The 25,559-nt window shown below is 50.1% G+C and overlaps 6 protein-coding genes across 7 annotated transcripts; 4 read left to right on the top strand and 2 right to left on the bottom strand.

Moving 5' to 3' along the window:
* Nucleotides 1-151: 151 nt before the first annotated feature.
* On the top strand, nucleotides 152-5,428 carry LDX57_001389 (putative cellular morphogenesis protein (Rax2)). Its single transcript, XM_046083031.1, has 3 exons — nucleotides 152-1,776; nucleotides 1,835-4,096; nucleotides 4,160-5,428. Exons 1-3 carry the CDS (start codon nucleotides 630-632, stop codon nucleotides 4,393-4,395), a joined length of 3,645 nt encoding a protein of 1,214 aa, XP_045938988.1. The 5' UTR covers nucleotides 152-629; the 3' UTR covers nucleotides 4,396-5,428.
* A 659-nt stretch (nucleotides 5,429-6,087) lies between these two features.
* LDX57_001388 lies at nucleotides 6,088-10,821 on the top strand. Of its 2 annotated transcripts, XM_046083029.1 has the most exons (6): nucleotides 6,088-6,297; nucleotides 6,497-6,525; nucleotides 6,593-6,802; nucleotides 6,940-7,528; nucleotides 7,586-8,235; nucleotides 8,292-10,821. In XM_046083029.1, exons 1-6 carry the CDS (start codon nucleotides 6,278-6,280, stop codon nucleotides 9,101-9,103), a joined length of 2,310 nt encoding a protein of 769 aa, XP_045938986.1. In that variant the 5' UTR covers nucleotides 6,088-6,277; the 3' UTR covers nucleotides 9,104-10,821. The 2 variants fall into 2 exon arrangements, with proteins under 2 accessions (XP_045938986.1, XP_045938987.1); XM_046083030.1 differs by having other exon boundaries at nucleotides 6,088-6,525.
* A 4,333-nt stretch (nucleotides 10,822-15,154) lies between these two features.
* LDX57_001387 (uncharacterized protein) lies at nucleotides 15,155-15,878 on the top strand (the record flags this gene model as incomplete). Its single annotated transcript, XM_046083028.1, has 2 exons — nucleotides 15,155-15,236; nucleotides 15,295-15,878. The coding sequence occupies 2 exons, from the start codon at nucleotides 15,155-15,157 to the stop codon at nucleotides 15,876-15,878; spliced, it is 666 nt and encodes a 221-aa protein (XP_045938985.1).
* Nucleotides 15,879-16,017: 139 nt separating this feature from the next.
* Nucleotides 16,018-17,434, bottom strand: OGG1 (8-oxoguanine glycosylase OGG1; the record flags this gene model as incomplete). Its single annotated transcript, XM_046083027.1, has 3 exons — nucleotides 16,018-16,430; nucleotides 16,507-17,273; nucleotides 17,340-17,434. 3 exons carry the CDS (start codon nucleotides 17,432-17,434, stop codon nucleotides 16,018-16,020), a joined length of 1,275 nt encoding a protein of 424 aa, XP_045938984.1.
* A 374-nt stretch (nucleotides 17,435-17,808) lies between these two features.
* On the top strand, nucleotides 17,809-19,909 carry LDX57_001385 (splicing factor u2af large subunit; the record flags this gene model as incomplete). Its single annotated transcript, XM_046083026.1, has 7 exons — nucleotides 17,809-17,836; nucleotides 17,906-17,934; nucleotides 18,020-18,581; nucleotides 18,642-19,261; nucleotides 19,310-19,571; nucleotides 19,621-19,832; nucleotides 19,883-19,909. The coding sequence occupies 7 exons, from the start codon at nucleotides 17,809-17,811 to the stop codon at nucleotides 19,907-19,909; spliced, it is 1,740 nt and encodes a 579-aa protein (XP_045938983.1).
* A 1,887-nt stretch (nucleotides 19,910-21,796) lies between these two features.
* On the bottom strand, nucleotides 21,797-22,357 carry LDX57_001384 (uncharacterized protein; the record flags this gene model as incomplete). Its single annotated transcript, XM_046083025.1, has 2 exons — nucleotides 21,797-21,871; nucleotides 21,929-22,357. 2 exons carry the CDS (start codon nucleotides 22,355-22,357, stop codon nucleotides 21,797-21,799), a joined length of 504 nt encoding a protein of 167 aa, XP_045938982.1.
* Between the last annotated feature and the right edge of the window lie 3,202 nt (nucleotides 22,358-25,559).

Genomic DNA, 25,559 nt, shown 5'->3' with positions numbered 1-25,559 from the left:
GACCATGGGTGGTCGCCCGTGGCTGGCAGGTAACGGTGCGTATTGCGTATCGGACCAACGTATATCCTGGGACTTAATTGCGGCGGCGGGGCCGGTGGAATTGTATTCAACTGGTACGCGTAAGGATCCAGATGGACCCGGCCAGGCACCGGTGCCCCTTCCATACAGATTATTACCACTTTACCGCCCGTGCTAAGAATAAGATGCCATCCGGAAAAACGTCGAGAGGCTCCAGACTCGAACAAACAAGCCCCTGCCATGTCACTCGTTCACCCAGTCATTCGTTAATTCTCTTTTACCTGCCCATTCCTGCATTTTTTTTGGCTCCCCTCTGGCCGGATGCTATCCATTCATTCATTCCGTCTTTAATTTTTGCATTGTTGTTCTCCTTTTCTGACCAGTTCCTTTTCATTGCCACTCCTTTTTCCACTGCGTGTCGCCCTTATTGGTACCGGGACTCCTTTAAAAAAAGGAATCCCCCCCCCCTCCCTTTGGTTCGACCGTTCCAATAATTTGATCCCAATCTGGCTTTTGTCCCAGTTGTGAATCAAAGCCTGATTTTTTTCGACACTATTTTACCTCTACAGTGACCTTTCCACCCCCTTGGCCTGTCGTCGCGATCCTGAACAATGAGGGCCCCCTCACTGTTTAGGCCTGCGACGGCTGGCTTGTCGGCCGCCCTCTACCTTTGGTCGCTCTTCGAACCCGCCTACGGTCTCTCGTTTAACTCGGTATCCGAACCCGATCTGGATTTGACGCCCTTGGGAAAAGTCGCTCTTACCGGAGATTTCGATGCGGTCTCGATCTACGCTTACACCGAACAATCCGTGACGGCCTCTGTGCAAGAAGGGTCCCAGTCCATCCTCACGCCGCTCCCCAATGGAATTATTACGACGCTGTCGGTGGCGGATGCTGATATCCGTGTGATGTGCCCGTTCACCCTGAAAGATGGAACGCAGAAGGGAATTTTCCTGGGCGGCAACTTCACGAGCCTCGGAGACGTCGAGACGCAAGGCGCTGCATTGTTCGACCCCGAATCGAAGAAGGTGACGGCCTTACCCGGTCTCTCCGGGTCGGTGTCGGCTTTATTGTGCGATAAAGAGTCCGACACTGTCTACGTTGGCGGAGATTTCAGGTACAAGAATACGTCTCACGCCGTCGCATGGGTTGACAATAAGGGCTGGTCGAGTCTGTCTTTTGGCGGGTTCAATGGACCCGTGTCCTCGATCTTGAAGGGCGACGATGGGAACATCATCTTTGGTGGCTCGTTCGATGGCATTGGGAACTCTACCTCCTCGAAGAAAAACGAGCAAATTGTCAACCTCCAAAATGCCACCATCTCTTCGGATGCGACCTCTTCGAAAAGCGGCCTAAGCGACCCTCGAAACATTCTCTGTCAAACAAGCGGCGAAGATGGCGAGGGGAAGACATGGCTTCTCGCCGACAATTCCCCCGGCTTCTGGCGGGCGGACATGCGTTTTGGATACAACCCGACCAAAATTCGCCTTTACAACACCCATTACGAAGGACGCGGTACGAAGTCGTTTTTGTTACGAGCTCTTCCGGATAACGGGATTATGAACCTCACCTATACCGAGCCTGGTTCCCACGATAAGAAGTACTGCGATTCGGTCTGCCCGCTTTCAAGCAACTCGACCGAGAAATACCGTGAGTTTCATTTTGTGAACGGCGTTGGAATGCGTGGCTTCCAGATCGAGGTCTTCGAATGGTATGGCGATGGTGGTGGTCTCAATGGGATCCAAGTCTATGAGGACGGTAAGTCTCCTAGTAATCTTCTTTACACTTGATAATGGGCGTATGCTGATTTCATAAGATATCTTTGCCTACGCCGTGAGCGACTTCAACGAACCGTCATGTGCCGATATTAAGTATCCATCGAAAGCGTCCCAGAAAGGCTCTTGGACCCACACGAAATCCGACCAGAGTCAGTCCGATTATTTGACCGCGAAGGTGACCGACTCTTCGGCTGAGAGCACGTCCGTGGTATTCGAGCCCGATATCAAACGGTCGGGCAACTACTCGATTGTTATCTACACCCCCGGGTGCATTCAGGACGGCACTTGCGACTCCCGTGGTATCGTCAATGTCACCGCTACCGTCTCAACCCGCTCGAAGAATGACAAGCCAATTGAAAAGCTCATCTATCAGAACAATTACTATGAGAAATACGACACACTCTACACTGGCCGCGTGGATGCCAGCGACAGCTCGTTCCGCCCCAGTGTAACGTTGACGCCGAAGTCTGGCCAGGGAGATCTCACGGTTGTTGCATCCCGGGTCAGGTTTAACCTGATCCATGCTTCTGGTAGTCTGAACGGAGAGTTGAATGGACTTTACGACTTTGACCCTGAGTCGAAGGATACCAACTCCAACTTCACCGACTACGCTGTCAATCGAGCGGGCCTGAGCTTGGACGAGGACGCCTCAATCAAGAGCTTGGTCAGCCATGACAACGCCGTCTACGTCGGCGGAAACTTCTCCAGTTCTGATGTCGACAATGTAATGTTTTTCGAGAAGAACAAGAATGCCACATCACTGCCCCAGGGCGGCTTGAATTCGGAGGTGACTTCGATGACGGCCCTCGACAAGATTCTCTACGTTGGAGGAAACTTCACTGATACGGCGGATGGCGGCAACGAGCATCTCAAACATGTTGCAGCTTACTCCTTTGGCTCCAAGTCTTGGTCAGCTCTAGGGGGCGGTGTCAACGGCCCAGTCTCGCAGGTTCTTGCCCTTACTCTGAACGTATCCTCCGAAATCAACGAGACTATTATTGGCGTCAGCGGAGATTTCGATCAATTACTTGCGTTCGACAAGACTCCTTCGACGAATGTATCTGGCTTTGCAGTATGGGTGCCCTCGCGAAAGAATTGGCTGCAAAATCTTGATGTCAACCAGATGGAATTTGCCGGTCAACTGTCGGCTTTTGCAAGGGTGGATAACACGAGTCTTCTTGCTGGTAATCTTGCTTCGGCAGGCATTGCAGCCGCAGGTGCCGTGTCTCTACTTTATGATGACGGCCTTGATTTGGATCCTCTGCTTTCCAGCACCAACTCTAGTGGCAGCACGCATACCGGCATTTACGACTCCAGCTCTGACCGTAACCTCACGATTTTGGGAGGTCACTTCACCACGATGTCCAATAATGGATCTGAAGTCGAAAATATCGCCATCCTTGATGGCACTCAGGGTACTATTTATGGTCTCGGAGCAGGGGTTGATCGCAACTCCACTGTGTTGGCGCTTGCCGTATCCGAAGATTGGCTGTACGCCGGTGGCAACCTGACCGGGACTGTTGGCGATTCCGTCTTGAACGGGCTTGTCGTGTATGACCTCGAAAACGGAACTTATGCGCAAAAGCAGCCGCTGCAATTTACCGGAGAGGACGTTACCGTCAATGCCATTGCTCCACGTCCGGGATCGAGTGAAGTCTATGTCGGTGGTAACTTTGTCAATGCCGGCGCTCTTCCTTGCGCGGCAGTGTGCATGTACGACCCGTCTGAGTCTCAGTGGAACAGACTTGGAGCAAGCCTTGGCGGTAGCGCTATAGCCCTCACTTGGATGAATAACCACAAGTTGATGGCGGTCGGGGACTTGGTTGTCGATGGTAATCGTTCGGCTGTGGCCACATACAACCAGAAAAAATCAGAATGGTCCGCTTTCGATGGGGCGTCTTCCTCGGACATCGAGGGAACCGTAACCGCCTTTTCTCCAGCCAGTAAAGACGTGTCTACCTTTTGGTTGGCAGGTCAATCCAAAAACGGGTCCAGCTTCCTGGCCAACTATGACGGATCCGAGTTTCAATTTACGGCCGACATCTTTGAGCAAGGAACTTCTATTCAGGGTCTTGAGGTTATTCCCCTATCAGAAAAGCACGACAGCGTCAATCTGTTGAATAAGGACTTGATACTCCTGATTACCGGACAACTGGTGATCCCAGGCTTTGGCAATGCGTCCGCAGCGCTTTTCAACGGAACTGTCCTCAGCCCGTTTATCCTCACAACCGGGTCTGATGGCCGACCGGGCAGCATGTCCCAGATCTTCTACGAAAAGACCAATCCTTATACCAGCGAAGGTAAGTGCTATTTGAATTTTGCCTTGATCTATGAGACTCATGAGTACTGATCGTTCACAACAGGAAAACACCGTTCGAACGGCATTGTTGTTTTAATATCGTTCTGCCTTGCGCTTGGCTGCGTTTTCCTCATCGTCATTGCCGGAGTCATCTTCAATAAGATCCAGCGTCGCCGTCAAGGCTACATGCAGGCCCCCCAAACGTACGGCACCGATCGACCATCGAACATGACACGGCTGCCTCCCGAGTATCTCTTCAATACGTTGCAGCAACGCAACCCTGGCACGCCAGCAATATGAGCTTCGGTCTTTTTCCGTGACGACGCAGTTGGTTCAATTTAAAAGAATGATCCATTTCCTTTTCTTCTTTCTGTTTGATACCTCTCAGAACGGCGTTCTTGGGAAGCACATCATCATATACCCTTATTTAATTCTTGATCCCCTTTTTTCATTTCACTTCTATTTCTGCGCTTGCATTTTGGCATTCGGTTAATTGACCGTTAATTTCTCAGGAGATATACCATAATGGCTGGCTTCTTTTTTTGTCTTTTCTTTTCTTTTTTTCTTTCTGCTGCTCTTTCTGCTGTTTCTATGCTCTTCCATACAGTCCTTGAGTTGGCCAGGGACGTGTTGATATATCCTTGCCCACATCCGGTCCTTTGTCAGTGAATCATCTTGTTGATTGTTTTCCCATGTACCATAGTCTCCGACCTGGGTGACACTGTTTACTTCATCCTCTGATGCTTTGTGCGGAGGAGGGTGGCGTTACCAGGTGGGCATGTACATAACCCGCGCGAGATCGCGGTAATGACAATAATGCATGTTGTTAGTAACTAGAAAAGCGATCCTCTGACGGAGCCAACTAGAGCTCCTGTGTATCATGTGTGTTATACCAAGCGATCCAAGCTTTGAGGAGAGCGCCACTTTAGGAAATAAGAGGCCCAAAGCCTGATTGTAACCCGGAACGGACAGACCATCCGAAATACTGGTGGATCGGATGCTTACTGGACTGGGCTGACTGACTCCGTACTCCGAAGAGACGCTGGAGACCTTCAACGACCCAACCCCATCCAAGACTAAGTGGACCCCATGGTAACAACGTCGCAGTTGTTATTGTTGGGTGACCAGAAAGACCATGATTGGGTGGTAGGAGGCTGAGATGAGTTACCTAATTTAGAAAAGCCCGACATGCGACGTCGCTAGCGTGGGATGTGATTCGGCCGGATGCTCGCCACAGATTAACTCTGAAGTCATGTTTACGCCCCAGGAGCTTGAGCCTTGTGGGCTGTGTTCTTGTGTGAAGTGTTTCCTTGATCGGGGTTTATGTCTGGTGATGGAGGGGGGCTAAGAGGTCTGGTTAGGTTAGATGGTTGGAGAGACCCAATGTAAATATGACTGAGTGGGCGAATAGGTCATGGGACGGTTGAGCTAGCGGGCAGAATCGGGTATATTCCGGAGACTTGGACTGGAGACGGCGGTCAGGAAACGTAAGAAAAAGGAAGAGGGATCGAACGTATCCATCCGCTGTGTTCTCCGTGAGGGAATCGTGACTGGGGAAGGCTGGAGAACAAGATAAGGACAGGAGAAGGAAAAGAATGAGCAACAGGAATTATTCTTGATAAGCAAGCAAGTCCCATGACCCTCTCCAGCCCCAACCCCGACCTTTCATCCCAACCCGGATTTTTTCCCCGCAAGGAGAGAGCGTGGCGGACAAAGGATGATCCGCTTCCCCGACCGGCGGTGCAAAAATCCCCGCTTTATCTTAGTCTCTCCCGGTCCCTTCAATAATGCCAAGTCGCTGGGGAGAAAAACAGTAGTAATGGAAATTATATTTTTTTTGGCAACAGAAATTTTTCGAATGCTCTTCTGTCTGGTCTGCTCTTGTCCTTGCCTAAATCGTGCTTTGGGATTCTTGTCATCGAATCTTCTTTCCCCTCTCTCTTCTCCTAACCTTCCCCCCCTCCCCTTGACTTCCCTTCCCTTTACCCCCTTTCCCCTCCCCCCTAGAGTCTTGGTATCGACTATCGATCCATGTACGGAGGCCCTCGCACTACTGTCGATTTGGGGCTAGTCTTTGCGCCTTGACTCTCCAGCTTTCTCTCCCCCGGGTTATATTCTTATTATTGGCCCACCAACCGTCTCTTCGGATGCTGCACCTCAATCGTCGTCGATACCATCCGGTATGCGATCTCGCACAGGCTGGTACGTTATGTTTATTAGATGGTTTGAATCTTTCTTCATCATCCAAATAAATAAATTCACATGAAAAAAGAATCAACACAGTTACAGCACAGCTATCCTCCCTACCTACTTTGCCCGTCGCTTCGGCGGTGCTCAACACCTACCTTCCAGGCAATACGAGTGAGCTGACTTTTTGGGCTTTGGGTCTTATCTATCACAGCTTGACGTGCCGCACTCGCAAACTCAAATGTACGGTATCTTCCTCGTCTTGATGCTCAGAAGACGTTCCGGACTAAATGCGCCCGTCTCGCTTTAGGTGACGAGCAGAAGCCCGAATGTTCGCAATGTCGCAAAGGTGGTAGAGAGTGTCGGCCCAGCGAAGGCATCGTCTTCCGCCATCAGCAAAATGCCTCCATGAACAAGGACTTGGACGATCCTTCGGCTGGTCGGGGGAATCTCAAGGGATTCTACTCGTACAAGAATACGTTCGATAAGGATAGCGTGTGGTTGGATATTCCGAAACATGGTAGTCCTCCCCTTCTACACTTCCACTTACCTGTTCGGTGTTGTGAGACAGCTGGCGGGTGCTGTTTACCGAGGCGGTGTGGTTTCCATCGTCGTTCATCATCAAGCACACCTGTCTAATCTTCGGTTCTGATGTAGTTATATTCGTCGACAATTCGGATCCGTACGCCGACGACCTCGAGGCCGCGCTGGGCGAGTCCGAAGCTGCTATTCTGGCCGCTAATTCGCAGACTCGGCACTGGAACTCTCACCATCCCTCTCCATCGGACGGGGAATCACACGGCCTCGAAACGCTGTCCACGGCGGCTGTTCATGATCGCCTTTCGTATCCCTCCTTCAGTGTTGAACCACAACAGGCTTTGGCAGCGACCGACGGCGGCTCGGCCTTCAACACTGTTTCGACCACCTCCATCTCGTCGGGGCCCTCTCCGAACCCTCCCCGCAGCGCGATACCCCCTCTCGCTTCCCCTCCAATCTCGATCGCCTCCAGCAATACTAATACTAATAATAACATCAACTTCCTTTTGAATCCTTCTTCTCAATCACACTCGCCGCCGGTTGATCCGACGATTCAGCATGCATCTGAGCGTAGAAGTTCGTCGTTGACGGCCAGGTCCCTCGTGTCAAGAGGCGGCAAACCGGTTGAACAGCGATCAGACATGCCGGTGGAAACCGAGCACGAGATCGCCTTTCTATTAAGGAATTTCTCCGAAGCGCCAGGACTTTGGTGAGAGGAGTCTTTCCCTCGTCCTCTTAACTATAGCGAGCTGACTGACAATGTTAGGATGGATTTGTTCGACCTGGGAACGTATTTCGCATCTTATATTCCTGTCAGGGCGCTGACGAATCCGTTGCTAAAATATGCAGCGTGCGCGTATTCCGCAAAACAATTAGGCCGCGTCAGGAAGTTCGGATCCTCCACCGGAGATGCTGTGCCTATCCAAGCTTCGCTGGATTCGTGGCCCGATGAGAGTGCCGTAGACTGGGGCTGGTATGGGGCTAAATATTATGAAAAGGCCATTCAGCTTTTGATGAAAGAGCTTCAGCCGGACAAAGGCCCAGCGCCGTTGAGTACTCCCGAGGCCTTTGGGCAATGGCAGGCTGCCGAGCTGTGTGAGAATGGTGACAATCCTCGGAAACGTCGACGGCGTTACACGGAAAGTCGCCTGTCTAATGGCGTTCATTCGGACGAGATCCTAGCCGCAACGGCCATCCTGTCTGTGTATGAACTGCTGGACGCGACCGGCCCAGCCTGGAGTCGGCATCTGAGTGGTGTCAAGTCACTGCTGGATGTGGCGGAGGTCGGAATGATGCCGCTTGAACAGCGTCCGTCGCCGGGAGAGACAGCCTTCCCACCTCCGAAACGACCGGGACTCTCCAGGGCCCGCAAGGCGACGTTCTGGAATTTCGCTCGGCAGGATTATCTAGCTGCTTGTAAGTGCTTAACGGCGAGTATCCTGGGTTGCAAAGGGTTAACCAGTGTTGGCTAGTCATCAATGAGTGTCAGACGAGATTGAACACCGAGGATTTAGTGTTGTGGACTGAGGCGGGCCTTCAAATCGATAATATGGGCTTTGTGCGGCTCACTAATGCCACTACGGCTGGGTATCCGGAGGGCGACGAGGCTATGAAGGAGGATATTGTCGGTAATGGGCTCATCTGGATCCTGTCTAAGATCGTCAACTATATCAGTGCCGGGGACCACTTGCACTTGGACAACGGTTCCGTTGACTCGGGGCCCTTGGCAATTTCGCAGCAGGTTCTGCTCGAGCGGTGGTACCGTCTCGAGACCGAGCTTGACGTATGGTACAACGGGCTTCCGCATACGTTTCGACCTTGCGCAAGGCTTCAATCACGGGCAAAGGACAGCGCAACCGGCAGCGACCTTTCGTCTCTATGCGAGATATGGTACAGCATTCCGGTGTGCGCATCTGCCATGCAACACTACCATATGGCCCGGATCCTGCTTCTCATCAACAAACCCCATGAGTCAACCAGTAGACGGAGCACCATCACCAACAGGCTCAACTCATATCGTTCGATTGAGAGCGAAATCCGGTTTCACAGCCGCGAAATTGTAGGCATCTCGCTGGGCCGTCCAAGTGGCGCCGTCCGGATCAACTCTCTTCAGCCACTGTTCGTCAGTGGCCAGTGTCTCACCGAGCCTGCCGAGCGACGAACGACGTTGCAATTGCTGCGCGGCATCGAGACCGAGCTTGGCTGGGCAACCGAGTACCGCGTCAACCAACTGCTCCGAGAATGGGGCTGGAATGAGGGGGCCGGGGACGTTGAAGTTCCGTGAGAACATCATGCTGCTCTGAACCTCTCTCATCTCCGCTGAAGGCTCGAATCGAGTCAAGCACTCTGGTGTACTCGTTGCACAGATTGGGTCCCTTTGAGAGGAAACCCCATATCTGTGGTCTTCAACGAGTACCACGAGGTCATGCAGGTCTCTTGAATGACATGTCAAGACCCCGCTGCGCTTCCTGTCGCCGACTTCGAGCGGGGAAACATGATCATGATGAAAGAGTCATTTCATTGGCAGTGACTGCGCCGACTAGTTGAGCCGGGATCCCGAGCGACATACCCCGCCAGACGGGCTTTCATGATACCACTGTGTTTGATACCACTGTGTTTTTATCTTTTCTTTGCTGTTTCTCTTTTCTTCCGGTTATTATTCTCAGATACCACACCATGTACACCATATCAGACTGGTGAAGTAATGTTTCTCTTTGATAATCTCACCCTCTTTGCGTCTTGATCTGTTTGTAATCAATGTTCTTTCTCTAGTTGATTTTTCTTCCGTTGTGTTCAGATCAAGTGACAGGGGTCAGTAAGCCAGCAAATCGGGAGCATCAGCGACGGAGCATTCGATAATGATAGCGATTGAACATGAGGAAGCAGGGCGGGTGCAACTGAAATGAAAGCGGAGTAAACCCCTCCTTCACGTTGTGCTGTACGGTCCACAAGCACGGACGAAAGATAAAGAAAGGAAAAGAAAGAAGGAAATTCCAACAAAATCACAAAATAAATCAAAAAACCCACCCCAAGCCGAAGCAGAGGCCTGCCACTTTTTAAGAAGTCAAAAGAGTTCGGCAGAGTTGCCTGAGGGTTCTTCAGATGAAACTGAGCCGGACCCAAAGCGGCACCTTCGGCAAGGCCCAGTCGATCGGTGGGTTCCATTCGGCTTGGATTCCTTTCAGGACTGACGAAATTTCACCAGCGTCCAATTTCTTTCCCCGTCATTTACCTTGTCGGTAACCCTAACTGTGCTTACCCTTGTACTTGACTACTGACTACAGAGTCGGCTGAAGAATAGCCCCTGTATTTTTTTTTATTGTTCAAGTACCACGAATAGATAAAAGGAGAGGGGGGAAATGAACCAGTGAAATAGGAAAAAGAAAGCAGGTTTTCCGACTTCTTTAACCGGCAACGGTCACCTTCACAGTTCACGTAGCAAGCGTTCTGTTCCCCCTCCTTCAATATATGGAGAATACTGGAGACTGGAGAATTGAAAAAATGGAGAAGGCACGAAAACCATCACAAATCAAGGTTGGGCAAGTCGGAAGTGCCCCCCCTCCCCCAGTCCTCTAAAGCCAACAATTCCATCCGTCGCGCGTGTCGATCTTCAGCAATCCCTCCCGATCTTCGTCTGTTTTTCTTTCAATTTTAGGCTTTGCTCTTTCTGTTTCGATGATTTAATATTTTTTAATTCCCTTTTTCCAACCCCAGCCCTGCTTGCCCTGTGTCCACTTTACTCCGGCGGCTTCCCCCTTCCGATCATCCCGGGTTTTCCCTTTTTTTATATATTTTATTTATTTTCTGGGTCGTTTGTTAGGACGATGGGAAAGTATTCCGATGATGCTTCTTGATGCGGGACGGAGTAACTACTGCTTTTAACATGAGGGAATTGCCATTCTCTCAATTCAATAACCTAACTGACTACATGAAAATACATGACATAACACATGAAGTAGTGGTCTCTGTCCTAAAGAAGGCATCCCGAACGTGGCAGTCCATAATTACCCCATAGTCTCTACATATTACATGTTACATGTTACATGTCATATTATGGGGGAGACCGGAGAACGCAGCCAGCCCGGCTTTCTTTTCCAATTCACATGCTTCGCATGCAGCCGGCAAGCAAATTTAGTGATCTCATATTCTGCAAGAACGAGAGCAAATGCAATGAGCAGCAGGGATTACTTAGTTAACATACTAGGTACGGAGTACACCGCTCCTCTCCCCTACCCTACCTATGTATTCTACTGTACGAAGTCATATCTGTATGTACATGGACGGTGTGTTTCGTATAGACCAAGACTCCAATATCCGTAGGTAGTAAGAGGATTAGCACACAGTCAAGCTTCAACTCTTGACTCGTTCAACCGCCCTTGGCCGTCCTTGGCTCTCTGGCCCCGGCTTATCCGATTTAGGTCATGCCGGGCTTGTCCCGTCGAGGATCGTCAGGAAGAGAGAGATGGTCTTGGTGTTGGGTTGGAAATTTGATTGACCGATTCAGTGAAGGAACGTTGGCGTTGCTACTCCGTAGTTGGGGCCGTGAGATGGTTGGTGGCTACTGGCTACTTACTGGCCACTGTGACTTTCGGCTCTCTTCTCGGTTCCTTCCTAATCCACAATCTCCAGTTATCTACTGTAGTGAGTGGGTCAGTCGGTCGAGTAGATTTGCGGTTGCGGTTGCGGGTTGGAACTGGAATGTGAGGGCGTTTACCCACTTTTTTTTTTTTTTTTTTTTTTTTGCTGATGGATGAGGTCATAGGTTGGGGTTGTCGAGTTGTCCCTGATCCGGGGAATGTGTTTACCCAGTCATTGTTGGCAGGTACTCCGTACACTGAGTAGGGTTAGATTATGGTTTAGTGAGGAGAAGGCTTTTTAATTCCGTGTACATACGGTGCACTCTTTTCACCGCAGTTCTGAAGTCTTTCTCCTTTTGTCGGGATGCAATTGTTCTGGTTTCTGCTGATAATGTTCTCATAGCGATTGCTCATAAAGTAAAGCCCTGGTAACGTGTATGACTGGTCTGAAGGCAAATGCTGCCAATCGGGTCTGACACAAAAGAAAGCTGTCGAGATACAGCACTACTGGTCCCCAGTCCTTTTAGGTGTAGGCAATATCTTCGATCTTGAACCAGACAGCAGTCAATACCTATAAGCGACCTAAGCTTAATCAATTTATGAGCGATATGATTAGTTTGTATCTTGTGCAATTTGTATATTGTGCAATGAAACTGTTCTTCATTCCTGAGGTACTTATCAAACTATGAGGCTGGCAAAGTAGGACTTGTGTGTCAAGAAAACATTTCAATGGACCATGAATAGATATATAGAAATTCACGCGTCCTAACGAATAGTAATATATCGATAGAGCGTTCCAGGCCCTATACTTCGAGAACTTGTTAACAGACGGCTTCATAAACGAAAAAACCACAGGCCATTTTTGTAGTCAACGATAAAGAGATATAAAATTCATCTTGTCAATCCACAGTCCGATCAAGGTGACTTGACCAACTTCCCACCAGCTTGTGCATGCTTTTCTTCACATATCCTAGTTCCTTGTGCATAGCTGGCTTCTTCTCATCCTAGTTATATAGGTACATACACTCCAGCGCAAATGTATTGAAAGTCATTGAAAGTGGAGTTTAGAACAGGCCCTATGCTCGTGTATAACCCTGTAGTCCCACCTTTTGTCGCGGGATTGACGCTGGCAAAGTCGAGAATGATGACAGGAATAAACAGCTTGCCAGAGTAAGGGGATCGATACGGCCTTTCCTCTAAGCGGTGACATCTTCATGCTCAGAAATAATCTGAGCTCCTTCCAACAGATCTTTATCATGTAAATGGTGGATCCACTTAATATATTTGTCCCGTTTTAGTAATGCCTAGGTAGGCTATCCATGACATAGATTTGTCGGTCCTTGCCTCGTCCGTGCAGATACGCGCAATTTGGGGGTTCGTCGATAGAGGAAGCTATTGAATTTTTGATAAAGATGGCGATTGGTCCGAACGAACGCTTGCCGGAGGCCTTCCAGTAGCTGGATCATCGGTGCCATCTGAATAAACAACATCGTCGGGTTCACGTGCTACCACCAGGGTATCTGGCTTCATCTTGGCCCATTTTTCTCTGTTTGCCTTGCAAGACTGTGCACGCAATCATGTAAACACCTTATGCCATTCTGGCGAGCCGAATGGAGCACAAGCTGAGAGTCCATTTCTCCGTTGCTTTCAAAGCCTCGAGCGATCTGTCATCTTCGTCTGACCTTCGCAGGCTCACGAGCTACGCTTAAATATATTCACCTTGAAAACATCTTGGACTTGCTTCGCCATCGCTTATTCGTCCAAAATACATCAAAAAGCGCTGCGGGGTGTTCTTTGAGCTAGATACTTTTTCAAGGAAAATTCGCGCTTTGAGAAGCATGGAAGTTGAAGATTAGTTGACACATGCGGTCATTTCCATCGATGAAAGGATGAATTTTGAAACGGAAATGTTTGGGTAATTGGAAGTGATGGCGATTGGGTCAATGGTGCCCTCCTTGGATGAACCCGCCAGTCGATCTATCCGCGTATCTAGCTCGAATTCTCCAGACTCAGGCTTGCTCTGATCCTCAATTGCATTTTATACTGAACCATGCCGTGATCAGGTTAAAGCTGAAACCCGACACTGATCTCGTCTTTTCGGTTAACGGCCCTGTATTCTTCTCAGGGTGTGGGTTTGGAATCGACATAATGGGCTAGAATTCGATACGTTTGGAAAACGGTCTCCACCAAGCAATTGCCAGCTTTTTGGAAGATGTTCTTGGTCCCTGGGATTTTGAGTTGTGGAACCACCATCTTGCATCTTCACGTAGCTACGTGGGAGATTCCCTTCCCACCATTATAGTATATCAGTCATGAAGCTTCTGGCCCAATTTTTAACAGACTTCTTTGTCGATGTAGCAGGGGTGTTTGATCTCCTTCTTTGCCCACTATCACAATTGATCTGTACGCATTGGCCATAGTCTGTCCGACCAGAAGATGCGCATTCTGATCTGCAAGTCATGAGTCACATAAGTCAAGTTGTTGGCTGAGGCTTTATACCACTTTGATCTGTTCAAAGCTGTATTTCAATTCACTCTTATCTCCTCGTTGCCATGGTTAGGGCTTTGATCTGATTATTTTAATGCTTTGTTGAATGGCAAAGGCATCGGTGTCCATTTCCACCGTTTTCAATATAGACATAGTAACGCAAAGAGGTGCAATCCCGGTATCTGTAGAGTTGGGGTAGGGGAAGAAGACAGGAGAGCGTAGACTCACATATGACATCTACCGGGGGAAAGGCTACAAGGTCTTTGGGCTAATATTCACGGGCAGGATTAGCAGTCTTCCAGTGAGTCAAACTTCATTTTCTTCCGAAGTCTTTGGTTAATATCCTAGAAACATGAACCATAGATACATGACAGCTCTTTGTTATAATAGACTCGATCACCGCAACCTTTATACTGTGTTATACAGATACTCTCTTATTATATGGTTAACTGGTTTGCATTTGGTTCTAGTAGAATATACCACAGGTACTGGAGTCTTGTAAGAATGGTAGTCTTTCTCCTGCCTGAAAACCGACCCCACTGGACAATTAAACTAGTGAAATGATTGCCCATACTATCTGTAGGCCATGGTCAAAAGTAGACGCTTCACCCACGCAAGTGGAGAGCATAGTAATGTGGTCACAGTAACTGTGGTTTGCTAGATATTCATCGCGGTCAAGATAAATATTCATCATGGGCCCACCCCGGAGTCACTCGGGCAAAAAGTTGCATGAAAACTATCCTGGTATGGGCGTATATATAATTATACCTACTAAGTGAAGAAATAATTCGACAGTTTCAAGGTCCAAGCACATGTTCACGCTAAAATATACGAACCAAAACACCGCCTCATCAGGGTTGCATCCGTCGTTCAAGCCCTAATCTCGATATTAATGGCCAAAGTCACATCCCATGGAACCGGTGCCTTATTGGCGTAGTGTAAGGGTGCCCCTGGATTGAACTAGGGAAAAGGCCCCCAGGAACCCCTCTTAAACAATGATAAGCGGCCAGTTATAAGGATCTCCCGGGAGCCGCCAAGGCACCGGCTGCGATCTATCTCCGAATAGGACCCTTCTCGAGACTCTGTGTAGGCGACGACGGCGATGCTCATTTTTTTGGTGACAGTAAGTTCCTGGAGTTTTGAACGTAGGCACCGTTTAAGTAGAGAATCCTTCCGAGTATCTCTCGCGCCCTAGGTTCTTCTTCCAATACTTCGAATCCCTGAAGTACACCGGAGTGTAGACTGTATCTACAGACCCACTCCACCTCGAAATGGAGATGCTTACAGTACCAGCGGACAATTCGACCGATACTCCGGCTCAGATCATCCCGGACACCTGCCACAAAGTCTGCAGTCAGTAGCCCTACTATCTTCCTTCCATATCTATCGTCGGGCTAACCTCATATACCAGGCCATGCCGCGGTCGAAGCAGGCCCCAACCCCAGAGACTGGACGATCTGCATCATCGATTCCACCCTACAAGTCAACTCCGCCAACTGTCTAGGCTGTATTGTTCGCGCCATCTCCTCTGACGAACCACTCACCTACACGCAATCCGACGCCGAGATCCTATCCACCCTGCGAGCCTGGCGCGACTTCTGCCACGACTGGGATGACGGCTACTTAACTACAGCGGTCGATGATATAAGTCTCATCATCGGCGATTCGGACTCGGTCGTTGCTCTTCCTTCTTGTCCGGCCGTTCCACAGGTCACGCAGACTCGGGAATTGCCGTTCTCGACCTCGTGTATGGGCACGTATTCGTCGTCGTCTTTTGTCTGGCCGGCGTCGACCAGCTCGCAGGTCGTGGTTGGAACGGGGTCCGAGTCCACGGCGACGGCGACGGCGACGACTACGCCTGCACCTACTTCGGACGCCGGGGCTGCTCATGAGACGAGGTCGGAGACGGCAACAGGGGCGGCGAGTTTGAGCGTTGTTGGCTTTGCGCCGGCGCAGCTGTTGCTGCTGGTGTGGGTGTTACTCTCGGCTTGGTGATTATATCCCTTTGTAGATAGATAAAATTGCTGTCTTGTATGAAGTCTATTGTAACCGGACATACACCGTCTAAAAAGGTTTAGTCTTAATATATACACAGAATGAAATTTAATATCGAACAAGTATACCCGGTCCCCTATCAGCGACTCCGAAGCCGCTTTGACATCCTCCTTGTGGTGGTCGTCTGCGCCGCTTGAACCACGGCCTTGAGATTCTCCTTGGACTCATCGTCGACCGGCTCAGCCTTGACATCGGCCTCCTCAGTCGCAGACCGCTTCAACGCAACCGTTGACGTCGTGACTGTCGTTTCGAGCTTCACGTCGCCCTTGTCATCTTCTTCCTCCTTGACGTCTACCTCGACCTTCGCCTTGGGCGCAACCAGTCGATCAGAAAAGGACCTCAGATCGGCCGTAAACAGAACGCTATGAGCCCACCCGGCCTCCTTGCCCCAAAGCTTGCGGAAATGGTTACCGACAGCATCGTATGTGGCTTTCGTGAGGGATTTATGGGACCCCTTGCCGAACTTATAGTCTCGTTGGGCGATTTGCCAGACTAACGCAATCAGCACGATCCCATGTTGAGGGGGGGAAAGAAAAAAGTAAAAAGAAAGAGATAAGAAACAACTCACCATGAGTATCAACCGGCACCGCCTCACCCCATCCCAAGCCCATCAAGCACACGCAGTCCGCAACCTTCGGTCCCACCCCCTGCAACGAGAGCAATTTCTCATGCGCCTCGCGATATCCCTCTCTACCCTCCGGAAACATCTCTCCAGCTTCCCCCTTCTCTCCCCCAAACGCCGGACACTCAGGATTCCTCAGCGAGTCCAACCACCCGTCCCCTTTCTCCTTCGCGACCATCACCGCCGTCTGATAGATGTATTTCGCGCGGTACCCGAAGCCCAGCGCCCGGAGCCGACTTTCAACATCGTCGCCCGTCAAAGCCTCCGGGGTAGGGAAGTCGTGGTATGCGCGACCGTCAACCGAGGCGACGGCGGGCCCGTAATGCAAGCATAGCTTCTCGACCATCTGCGAGATGCGCGAGATGTTGTTGTTGCTGCTGCAGATGAAGCCGATCAGGGCTTCCCAGGCGTCTTGGCGCAGGATGCGGATACCGGTGAATTGGGGAGCTTTTTTGCGGAAGTTCGGGTCCTGTGAGGACCAGAGGGCATAGAGGTCGGTTAGGTTGGAGGTGAGGTTTAGGTAGTGTTTAATGAGGGCGAGGGTGGTGTCGGAGGGGTCCGAGGTAGAGTTCGAAGGGGATGAAGGTGCTGGCGTTGTTGGTTTGGAGGTGATGTATGTTCGATAGTAAAGGTGGCTGGGGTCTTGCTTTAAGGAGAGAAGACGGCCGTGTAGAACACATCGCCATTCCTCGGTGTCGGGGACATTATGCCATCTAGATTGATGTGAGGGTTGTGTCAGTGCGCGCAAGCATAGGACCAGAAGGAGAAGAGCTATATACCTGAAAGACTGCCCACAGCGCAGCGTGGTGTTAATGCAGAGTTCGCTGAGACTGACAGGAAGCTTGCGCCACTCGGAAAAGGCCCCAACGGTCATGGTGAGAGCGTGGAATGGTCAAGTTTCGCATGGCAGGAGGCAAAAGCGCGAAGCCAAAGCCCCCGATTCTGCCGAGCGTCGACACAAAGCGCAGGCGGTCAGACACAGACTAAACCTCAGCAGGGATAGTCGCGCGGCTGCTTCGCCGATCGTCACCTGCGAGTTTTCCTCTGCGCAACTCGGCCCTTCCAGTCTCTCCCCAGTGCCCCTGCTTCGTCCCATCGGCCTGTCTTTGAGCCTGTTTGTTGCGGCCCCTGACCTATTCCGGAGGTTTCTTGTTGTTTTTCTGGGACCCATCTCTTTGACATACCCGTCGGAGAAAGCAAAAAAATATTAATAAGTGAGATCGCGGAAACCGGTAACTGGAGCTCAGTATGAACGGCGATACCTATTCTTCCAGAGGTGAGACATGCTCGTCTTGTTGTGTTTCAGCTTTTCGCTCGGCTTGAATGTCTAGCTAATAAGTTATAGGAGACTCTGGTCGCCCTAGGGACTACTACGTGAGTGAACTTACGATATACTCCGAGCTGAATACCTAGCTCGCACCACCCCCGACGAGAAACTAACCACCTATCGAACCCACAGCGTGAAGAGCGGCGCGAACGGGGAGGCGACAGAGGAGAGAGAGGCGAACGAGGTGAACGAGGCGAAAGAAGACGATCGCGGTCCCCCCATTACGGTTCCCGAGGCTCTCGACGCGACTACGAGGTAGACACGTACTCGTCGAGCCGGGACTATCGCGCTCGGGAACGAGAGGACCGGTACTCCAGCCGGAGGGAGGATCGCGAATGGGACCGAGACCGTGGTGAGCGTGGTGAGCGTCCCGAACGTGGTGACCGCGGAGAGCGTGGCGAGCGCGGCGATCGCCGACGTAGAGACTACGAAGACCGACCATCTCGGCGCGAGCGGGAGAGAGGAGATTTGTTTGAGGATAGACCTCGGCGGGAAGGCAGAGATCGCGGCGACCGTGATCGGGAGAGCCGGAGAGAGCGCAAGAGGAGCCCGTCGCCTGCTCCGCGCAAGCGCGAGCCTACGCCCGACTTGACAGATGTGCCGTCGATCCTGGACCGGAAACGTCGCTTGACACAATGGGATATCAAGCCTCCTGGTTATGAGAACGTGACCGCGGAACAAGCTAAGCTGTCTGGTATGAACTCTCCCCCCGTGGTCCCTTGACTGTCGCAAAGAGCATTGCTGACTTCTGTAGGAATGTTTCCTCTTCCCGGTGCCCCTCGACAGCAGCCCATGGATCCCAGCCGTCTTCAGGCCTTTATGGCGCAACCCGGTGGCGGATCGGCCGACAGCGCAATGCTCAAACCTTCCAACTCTCGCCAGGCCAAGCGTCTCTTTATCTACAACATTCCTACTAGCGTGACGGGCGAGTCTCTGCTGGCTTTCCTTAACACCCAACTCAATGGTCTCAACGTCATTCAAAGCGTCGACCCTTGTATCTCGGCGCAGGTTTCTGATGACCATACCTTCGCTCTCGTCGAATTCAAGTCGCCCAACGACGCCACAGTTGCTCTTGCATTTGACGGCATCTCGATGGATGAACATGCAGCCATGGAAGGCAACGGTGCTGCCAATGGCGAGCACAAGGGCTTGGATATCCGACGACCCAAGGATTACATCGTCCCTAGCAACACGACCGAGCAAGAATACCAGGAGGGTGTGCTGTTGAACGAAGTTCCCGACTCCGCGAACAAGATCTGTGTCTCCAACATCCCTAGCTATATCCCCGAAGAGCCCGTCACCATGCTTCTGAAGTCGTTCGGTGAATTGAAGTCTTTTGTTTTGGTCAAGGATGCTTCGACGGAAGAGTCTCGGGTAATTTGCCATTCTTGATTAGTGATATCTCAGTCTAACATTTACCAGGGAATTGCTTTCTGTGAATACGCCGATCCTTCCGCCACGAGCATTGCTGTGGAAGGTCTTAACGGTATGGAACTGGGCGACCGGCATCTCAAGGTGGTGCGCGCCAGTATTGGAACGACGCAGGCGTCTGGATTGGACATGGGCGTCAATGCCATGTCAATGTTCGCCAAGACGACATCGCAGGATCTGGAAACCAGCCGCGTGTTGCAGCTATTGAACATGGTGACGCCTGAGGAGTTGATGGACAATGAAGACTATGAAGGTATTATTTCTATGCTCTGTTTGATGAACCACGCCGCTAACGAGAATAGAAATCTGCGACGATGTGCGCGATGAATGCTCCAAGTACGGACAGATCGTCGAGCTGAAGATACCGCGACCTTCTGGCGGCAGCAGGCAGTCTCCCGGTGTGGGCAAGATCTTTGTCAAGTTTGACACGGTAGAGTCGACCACGAATGCATTGAAGGCCCTCGCTGGACGGAAGTTCTCCGATCGAACCGTGGTGACGACCTACTTTTCGGAGGTGAGCCAACCCTACATCTATCTCTATCGTTCATATCTAACCATCTGAAGCCCAACTTCGACGTCAATGCCTGGTAGATAAGAAACAAACCCTAATTGGCGAACTCTTCTATCTCAATTTTGTTTCTCCCTTGAATTTATTCCGGGGGGATGGTTCATGATAAAAAACATCCGAGTGGGAGGAAGGATGCACTGCCTCATTTAATTCCGTTCACGTCTTGATTTCGCGTTTGCTGTGTCTGTCTGGCCTTCCAGTTCTCTGGGTTCCCTTAACTTACGGTGTATCATAGCGGGAGATAAATGAAATTGGAACGTTTGTATCATGTTGACTTTTTTGTCTTTGGCATGGCATAGTCTAGTAACCGTTTTGAGAAAATCCAACATATTCAATGAGAGCTTTACACATCTTGATCCTTGGATGATTCAAAGTTGCGATGGAACAACCAGAATCTCTTGATAAAGCATCTACTCTGGAGCCCCTGTCGACAAACTGTTACGAACCGAACAGCCAAAGATGCAAACCAAAGAGTATCTCGAGCCAATGCTTTCTCACATGCTATAGCCATGAAACATGATCTGCTCGCCACGCTGAATTGCATAGGGAGGTGTTTGATAATCAGAGCTAGGCTAATAGCTTCAATTAAGCCCCCCCCCCACACATCTGATACGACTGGGCTGCCAAGTTTAAACATTCCGGACTCATATCCAGCGGAGGGCACCATCGAGCATAGATGGCCATGGGTCTGAATTTTATCTAGACTCGGGCCAGGATCTTGCGCCTGAGCCTTCTTCGGATTCCTGTTTTGTCGTAGCAGCCAGAGCGCCCATGCCAGCGATGCCAGCGCAATCACGCCTAACGGAACGCCCACATCTAAACTTATGTGCTACACGCGTTGTCAAGAACGAATACGCTAGTTTCAACAAGTATCTTCCCGATTTGAAAATCGCCGTCTTCTACGGAGATATATCGAATACGAAAACCTACCCAATATTATTATCACTACCCCCGGTCGTCTCAACGCTTTGATCCGCGACAAGAAGATCTCCCTGCGTAACGTTAAGGCGTTCGTTCTCGACGAGTGTGACAAGATGCTTGACCAAATTGACATGCGCCGTGATATTCAGGAGATCTTCTGTGCCACCCCGGCCGACAAGCAGTTTATAATAGTTAGTTAGCGCTACTCTATCGCAAGACATGCGCCCTATCTGCCGGAAGTTTATGAGAAACCCTCTTAAACTGTTCGTGGATAACGACGAGAAGCTTGGTTTGCAACAATACTACATTAAGCTCAGCGAAGCGTTTTACGGCCGTGAGAAAGTCCTATATTTTCACGCACTCGCCGATCTTCACGTTTTATAGTTGTACGGTGTTGTCTGCTGATCCGATTGCCAGGAGAATAGTGTTGAAACTTACGTCAACCATCTAGATGACATTTTGATATCTGTTATAAATATCGAGTCGCTCGCCGTTAGTCAATTATCAAACACACACAATTTTGTTCTTTGTTACAAAGAAGATAAGATCGCCATCGTGATTGAATTTGATTTAATTGAAAGACTGCTCCTATAGATAGGTTTAACTATTAGTATATCTGGAATCTCTTTTAAGGTAAAATAAAAAAAATGATAAATCTGCAACACAGACAACGCACATGGTTTGAAAACAAAATAAATCTCATTTTGGGCTGATCAGAATCTGATTCCGGTGAAGGTGACGGAAAATAAACTAGAATAGATCACAGAAAGATCGTCTGTGACCGAAGATATCTAAGATGAGGCGGAAATGCTGGCGGGGTGCTGGCGGGGTGCTGGCGGACTAAAAATCCCCAAGCTCCCTGTCCAGATCGGGCAGTTCCCAATTCAGAGTATTGTTGAACCTATGATAAAATCCATTCATATGACTCCATTTCCGAAACTGCGGATAGTCATGGCCCTTGTCGCAGGAGGTGGTACAAGGTGACCTGCTCAACAAGTTTCGGCAGGTAGGCAGAACAAGGTGGGCATGCGGGCACCATTCTCCAGGGCACACGTATCCTTCCCCTACCATTAACTAGAAAAGTTAGTTCCTATCTTGATAGCCTTTGTTCATGAACGTACCTCGCATCTCTTGATCTGCACACAATTAGGATGCATGCATTTGACCCCGCCCAGATGGGCAGGACAAATTTCCAACAGAAAGGCTCCGTCGTAGTCCGGGGGTCCTCCCGCCACTGCGCTGCTTGGAATGTTTCGGGGAGGGGGCAGATCGGGGTAGTCGCAACATGATCTGAGTTCGACTGCCTTAAATCTTCCCCAGATAACCACCAGGCCAGGTTGAGCGTGGTCTGGGGGCAGCGCACTGTGTGATTCAATTATCACTGGCGCTGGAGGCGGGGCGGTAGACGCCAGAGAAGCCTTTGAGGGACCGGCGGAAGGGGTCGGAGGCACGACAACAGCAGGAGACACAGCAGGAGACACAGCAGGAGACACAGCAGGAGACACAGCAGGAGACACAGCAGGAGACACAGTCGTGATGACGGCAGCCATATTGACGGTCTATATTCCATTAGTCACAGGGTATCGAGAAGAGGGAAGCAAGAGTGCGACATTACCAGGTGACGTGCTCTCAGCATCCACAGCTTGCTCAGGGAGAGAGGCAGGAGAGAGGCAGGAGTCAGGAGATCGAGGTAAGACGCAGGAAAATGGAGTTGGCTAGGGAGGAAGGAGGGAGGAGCTACTTCCAAGGTCAACCTCGGTTTTGCATTGTAGTGAATGAACAAAGTAGAAGAAACAGATAGGCCGCTATTTCAACACACCAGCCACCTACACTAGAACCAAGATCCCAGTTCACCCCAGAAGATGGCCATTGTTTGGCTGGCTCGGTCTGGAAAGTGAATGCAGAAGAAAATATTCCTTCTTGAGATGGGCCCTTTCCCCCCTGTCTTTCTTTCTGTTGGATGGGGGCTTATCATTAACTGCACCATGTTACTATAGCACACTGCACCTCCATGGCTTTCATTTTGTTCAGTGATAAGAGTGAGTGGCGAAGAAAGTTTTCTTCTCTTCCCTGACCCCCAAACCCCCGCCAAAATTCCTCTTCTGCAAGTGAAGTAAACAACCACCTCCCACCTTCCCGCCCACCTTCTCGCCCACTTCTCTCTCACCTTCCCTCTCACCTTCCCTCACTCCTTTTATTTACCCTTATTGCTTGCAAGATCCTTGCCTGGATTGGGCACATCGATCCGCAAACTTGGCTAAGACTTTGACGGAACCAGCGATGGAAGGCGCAGTCGGTATGAGCAAATATAGCAAGACACATTAACCATGAATGAGTCCCATGCGGGGGAACCACGAATGCAACAATCTCTTCTGCCCAGCTGATAAGAAACTGAATATCGTTCTATCTGTTCACAGCTCCGCAATGCGATGTTCTCCTGCTCCTGCGACAGGGCCGTTGGCCTTCCGACTAGTAAACGACTATGAGCTCTAGGATAAACTCGTTTCGAGTTTGTTGATTTCCAGAAGCTCTTTCGTTTGCCAAGGTTGAAGATTTAAATGAAGATGGTTTGATAGTGGGTTATGAGGTTCTCGCCAGGAGGGTATTCTGCGTAATTCAGCCCACTTCCAGTAGGAGTTGTGATGGACATCCTTCCTAACGGACCCTCGCTAAGGGGAGCGTTTTGTAGTATTCCTATTCTATATAGATAAGCTGAAAGCTCTGTAGAACAGTGCTTGGCACGGAGGAATCATCTGGCCAACATGCTGTTCGTTTTGTTTGCCGAAGTTCGTCTAATTCGACGCATAGTTAAGCGGAAGCACCAGAATAGGACCGGCTCCCGGCAGTCGATAGATGAAAGAAATGCCCGCCTAGAAAGGTGGCAGACTCGTGCCCAGCCTCGACAGAGTCCGTAGTACGTAGCAATATTATCGGATGAGCACTGTCACTGGTTTGACGCTGTCCCTCAATATCTTTCGGATCCGAAAATCCTCATCTGCTCTAAGAACATCTATGACTCCCTCACTCCACGGACGGACCTTGGTATGGGGGATCCAGGAGACGGCCCAGTTCTCCGATAGGCTGCTGGTAAACAAATATGTCAACGTCGGAAGTTCCATTCCCTCTGTCTGCGCGGGAATCAAGGCGATTAAGCGATATGCCTCGGCGCGGACGTATCCAGACACCATCTTTTCTGGCCATACGTCATAGTCCGTGACAATGGGAAAATGGGCGTCAATGAAATTGTCGATGAAAAAGCCACCCAACATAGGGTGCTTTCTCTGAGCAGCGGTTGCGCTGTGTAAGAGTCAAATTTGGGCTTCGGTGTTTTGCATAAGCGAGTGCCATATCGTACTATTTGCTTTATAATGAGGTCCTCTATCCTCTTCCATCATAGAGTTTGTCAATGTCCTTCGCTTTTTCTAGATTTGCGGGCTGTGGCGAACCAAGCATGAGTTTCTGCAAATTATGTTTGACAGAGGAATAATCGAACCATATAAGGACTGCGTCCAGAACGTGCTGAATTCTGAAACGCATCGTCGCGCCAGGCGCACTGTTCATGGGCTGTCATGTGCTGAATTTCACATCAATGCATGAGCAGAGGAGCATTATCTGTGTTTGGGCACGAGGCCGTGATCCGAGTATACTACCTTTCCAGAGTCCATGGTGCGGTTTGAGCCCTGCAAAAGTCTATGCTTCCATTCGAATTGAATGGCTATATCAAAGGCCCTATTTTCGAAGCTGGTCGTCTCTTTGAGCCTGGGTACACTCCGCAAGTGTAGGAAGGGTGACAGTGAGGTGGTTGTGCATCTTTCCTCCATTGACCAGCTGGATAGGCCCCGGGGAAAGCATGACGTTCCTCCTTCTGGAGCCCCACCCTCTTGTCAGCTGGGCTCAAATTTCATGCAGCACTGTCAATTCGTCACTGTTGGTTTCGACACTGCAATTGACTTCGGAGCCTTGAGTTCAGACGCACACCTGAAGAACGTTGATGATTTTGTCAACCCCAGGACCGACGCATACTAAGATACTGCGCATATACAGAGCGATCGTTCTGCAGGTCTTCCTTGATAAAATCACGGCGGAGACCGTACTTGTCGAGAGTCTCATAGAACGCGGTATGGGAGGTGCGTGGAGGCATAGTTATGGTTGGTTAGACAGTGTCACGGACGGAGATTTGATTTGATGAAGTTATTAGAAGTATTGCAGGTAAGACGGGAAGTTTCAGGTTTCGTCCACCTATCCAAACAGTAAGCTCCATGATTCCCAGATAGTCAGACAGAATTGCAACTTACCGGGGACAATTGCACTGGCAGATGTTTTGGTATAACCTTTTTCTTCTTGTTTTCGTCTTCTCCACGTCGCTGATAGCAGATTGTTCTGGGAAATTCAACACCCGACGTTGGTCTTTACATGCGTCATGTATATCTGACGGTATTTCGGTGTGTTGATGACCTTTACCCCGTCATAGTGCAGAAGGCTACCCACGAGCCTATGTATGAGGCCATATCGGAGGATATGCTCAAAAGCGAAGCATCTGCCGTTAGCATTTTCGGTTGACTTGTGGGGATATTTGCGTGGGAATTGGTTCTTTGCCCTTCTTATTTGATATTGAAAGGAGTACAGCAGAAGGCAGAAGGCATCCAGAGAGAATATATGAGGGAAGATACATGAAAGTGTGTGTATGGGATGTATGTAGAGCTGTATCCAAAGCTGTGTGGAGATGTATGTAGGAAGGAAGAGCTGAAGAGG

The sequence above is a fragment of the Aspergillus melleus genome (genome assembly GCF_016097325.1).
Source record: "Aspergillus melleus strain CBS 546.65 chromosome Unknown contig1, whole genome shotgun sequence".
NCBI classification, from domain to species: domain Eukaryota; kingdom Fungi; phylum Ascomycota; class Eurotiomycetes; order Eurotiales; family Aspergillaceae; genus Aspergillus; species Aspergillus melleus.
Note: the sequence above shows the minus strand (reverse complement) of the source record. Positions and strands in the feature narration are given on the sequence as shown.

Excerpts from the sequence above, each read along its gene's own strand:
- LDX57_001389 (XM_046083031.1), top strand. The coding sequence starts at position 630 with ATGAGGGCCCCCTCACTGTTTAGGCCTGCGACGGCTGGCTTGTCGGCC. Across the intron at positions 1,777-1,834 it reads GATCCAAGTCTATGAGGACG|ATATCTTTGCCTACGCCGTG; the intron begins GTAAGTCTCCTA and ends TGATTTCATAAG. Across the intron at positions 4,097-4,159 it reads CAATCCTTATACCAGCGAAG|GAAAACACCGTTCGAACGGC; the intron begins GTAAGTGCTATT and ends CGTTCACAACAG.
- LDX57_001388 (XM_046083029.1), top strand. The coding sequence starts at position 6,278 with ATGCGATCTCGCACAGGCTG. Across the intron at positions 6,298-6,496 it reads ATGCGATCTCGCACAGGCTG|CTTGACGTGCCGCACTCGCA; the intron begins GTACGTTATGTT and ends TATCTATCACAG. Across the intron at positions 8,236-8,291 it reads GCAGGATTATCTAGCTGCTT|TCATCAATGAGTGTCAGACG; the intron begins GTAAGTGCTTAA and ends AGTGTTGGCTAG.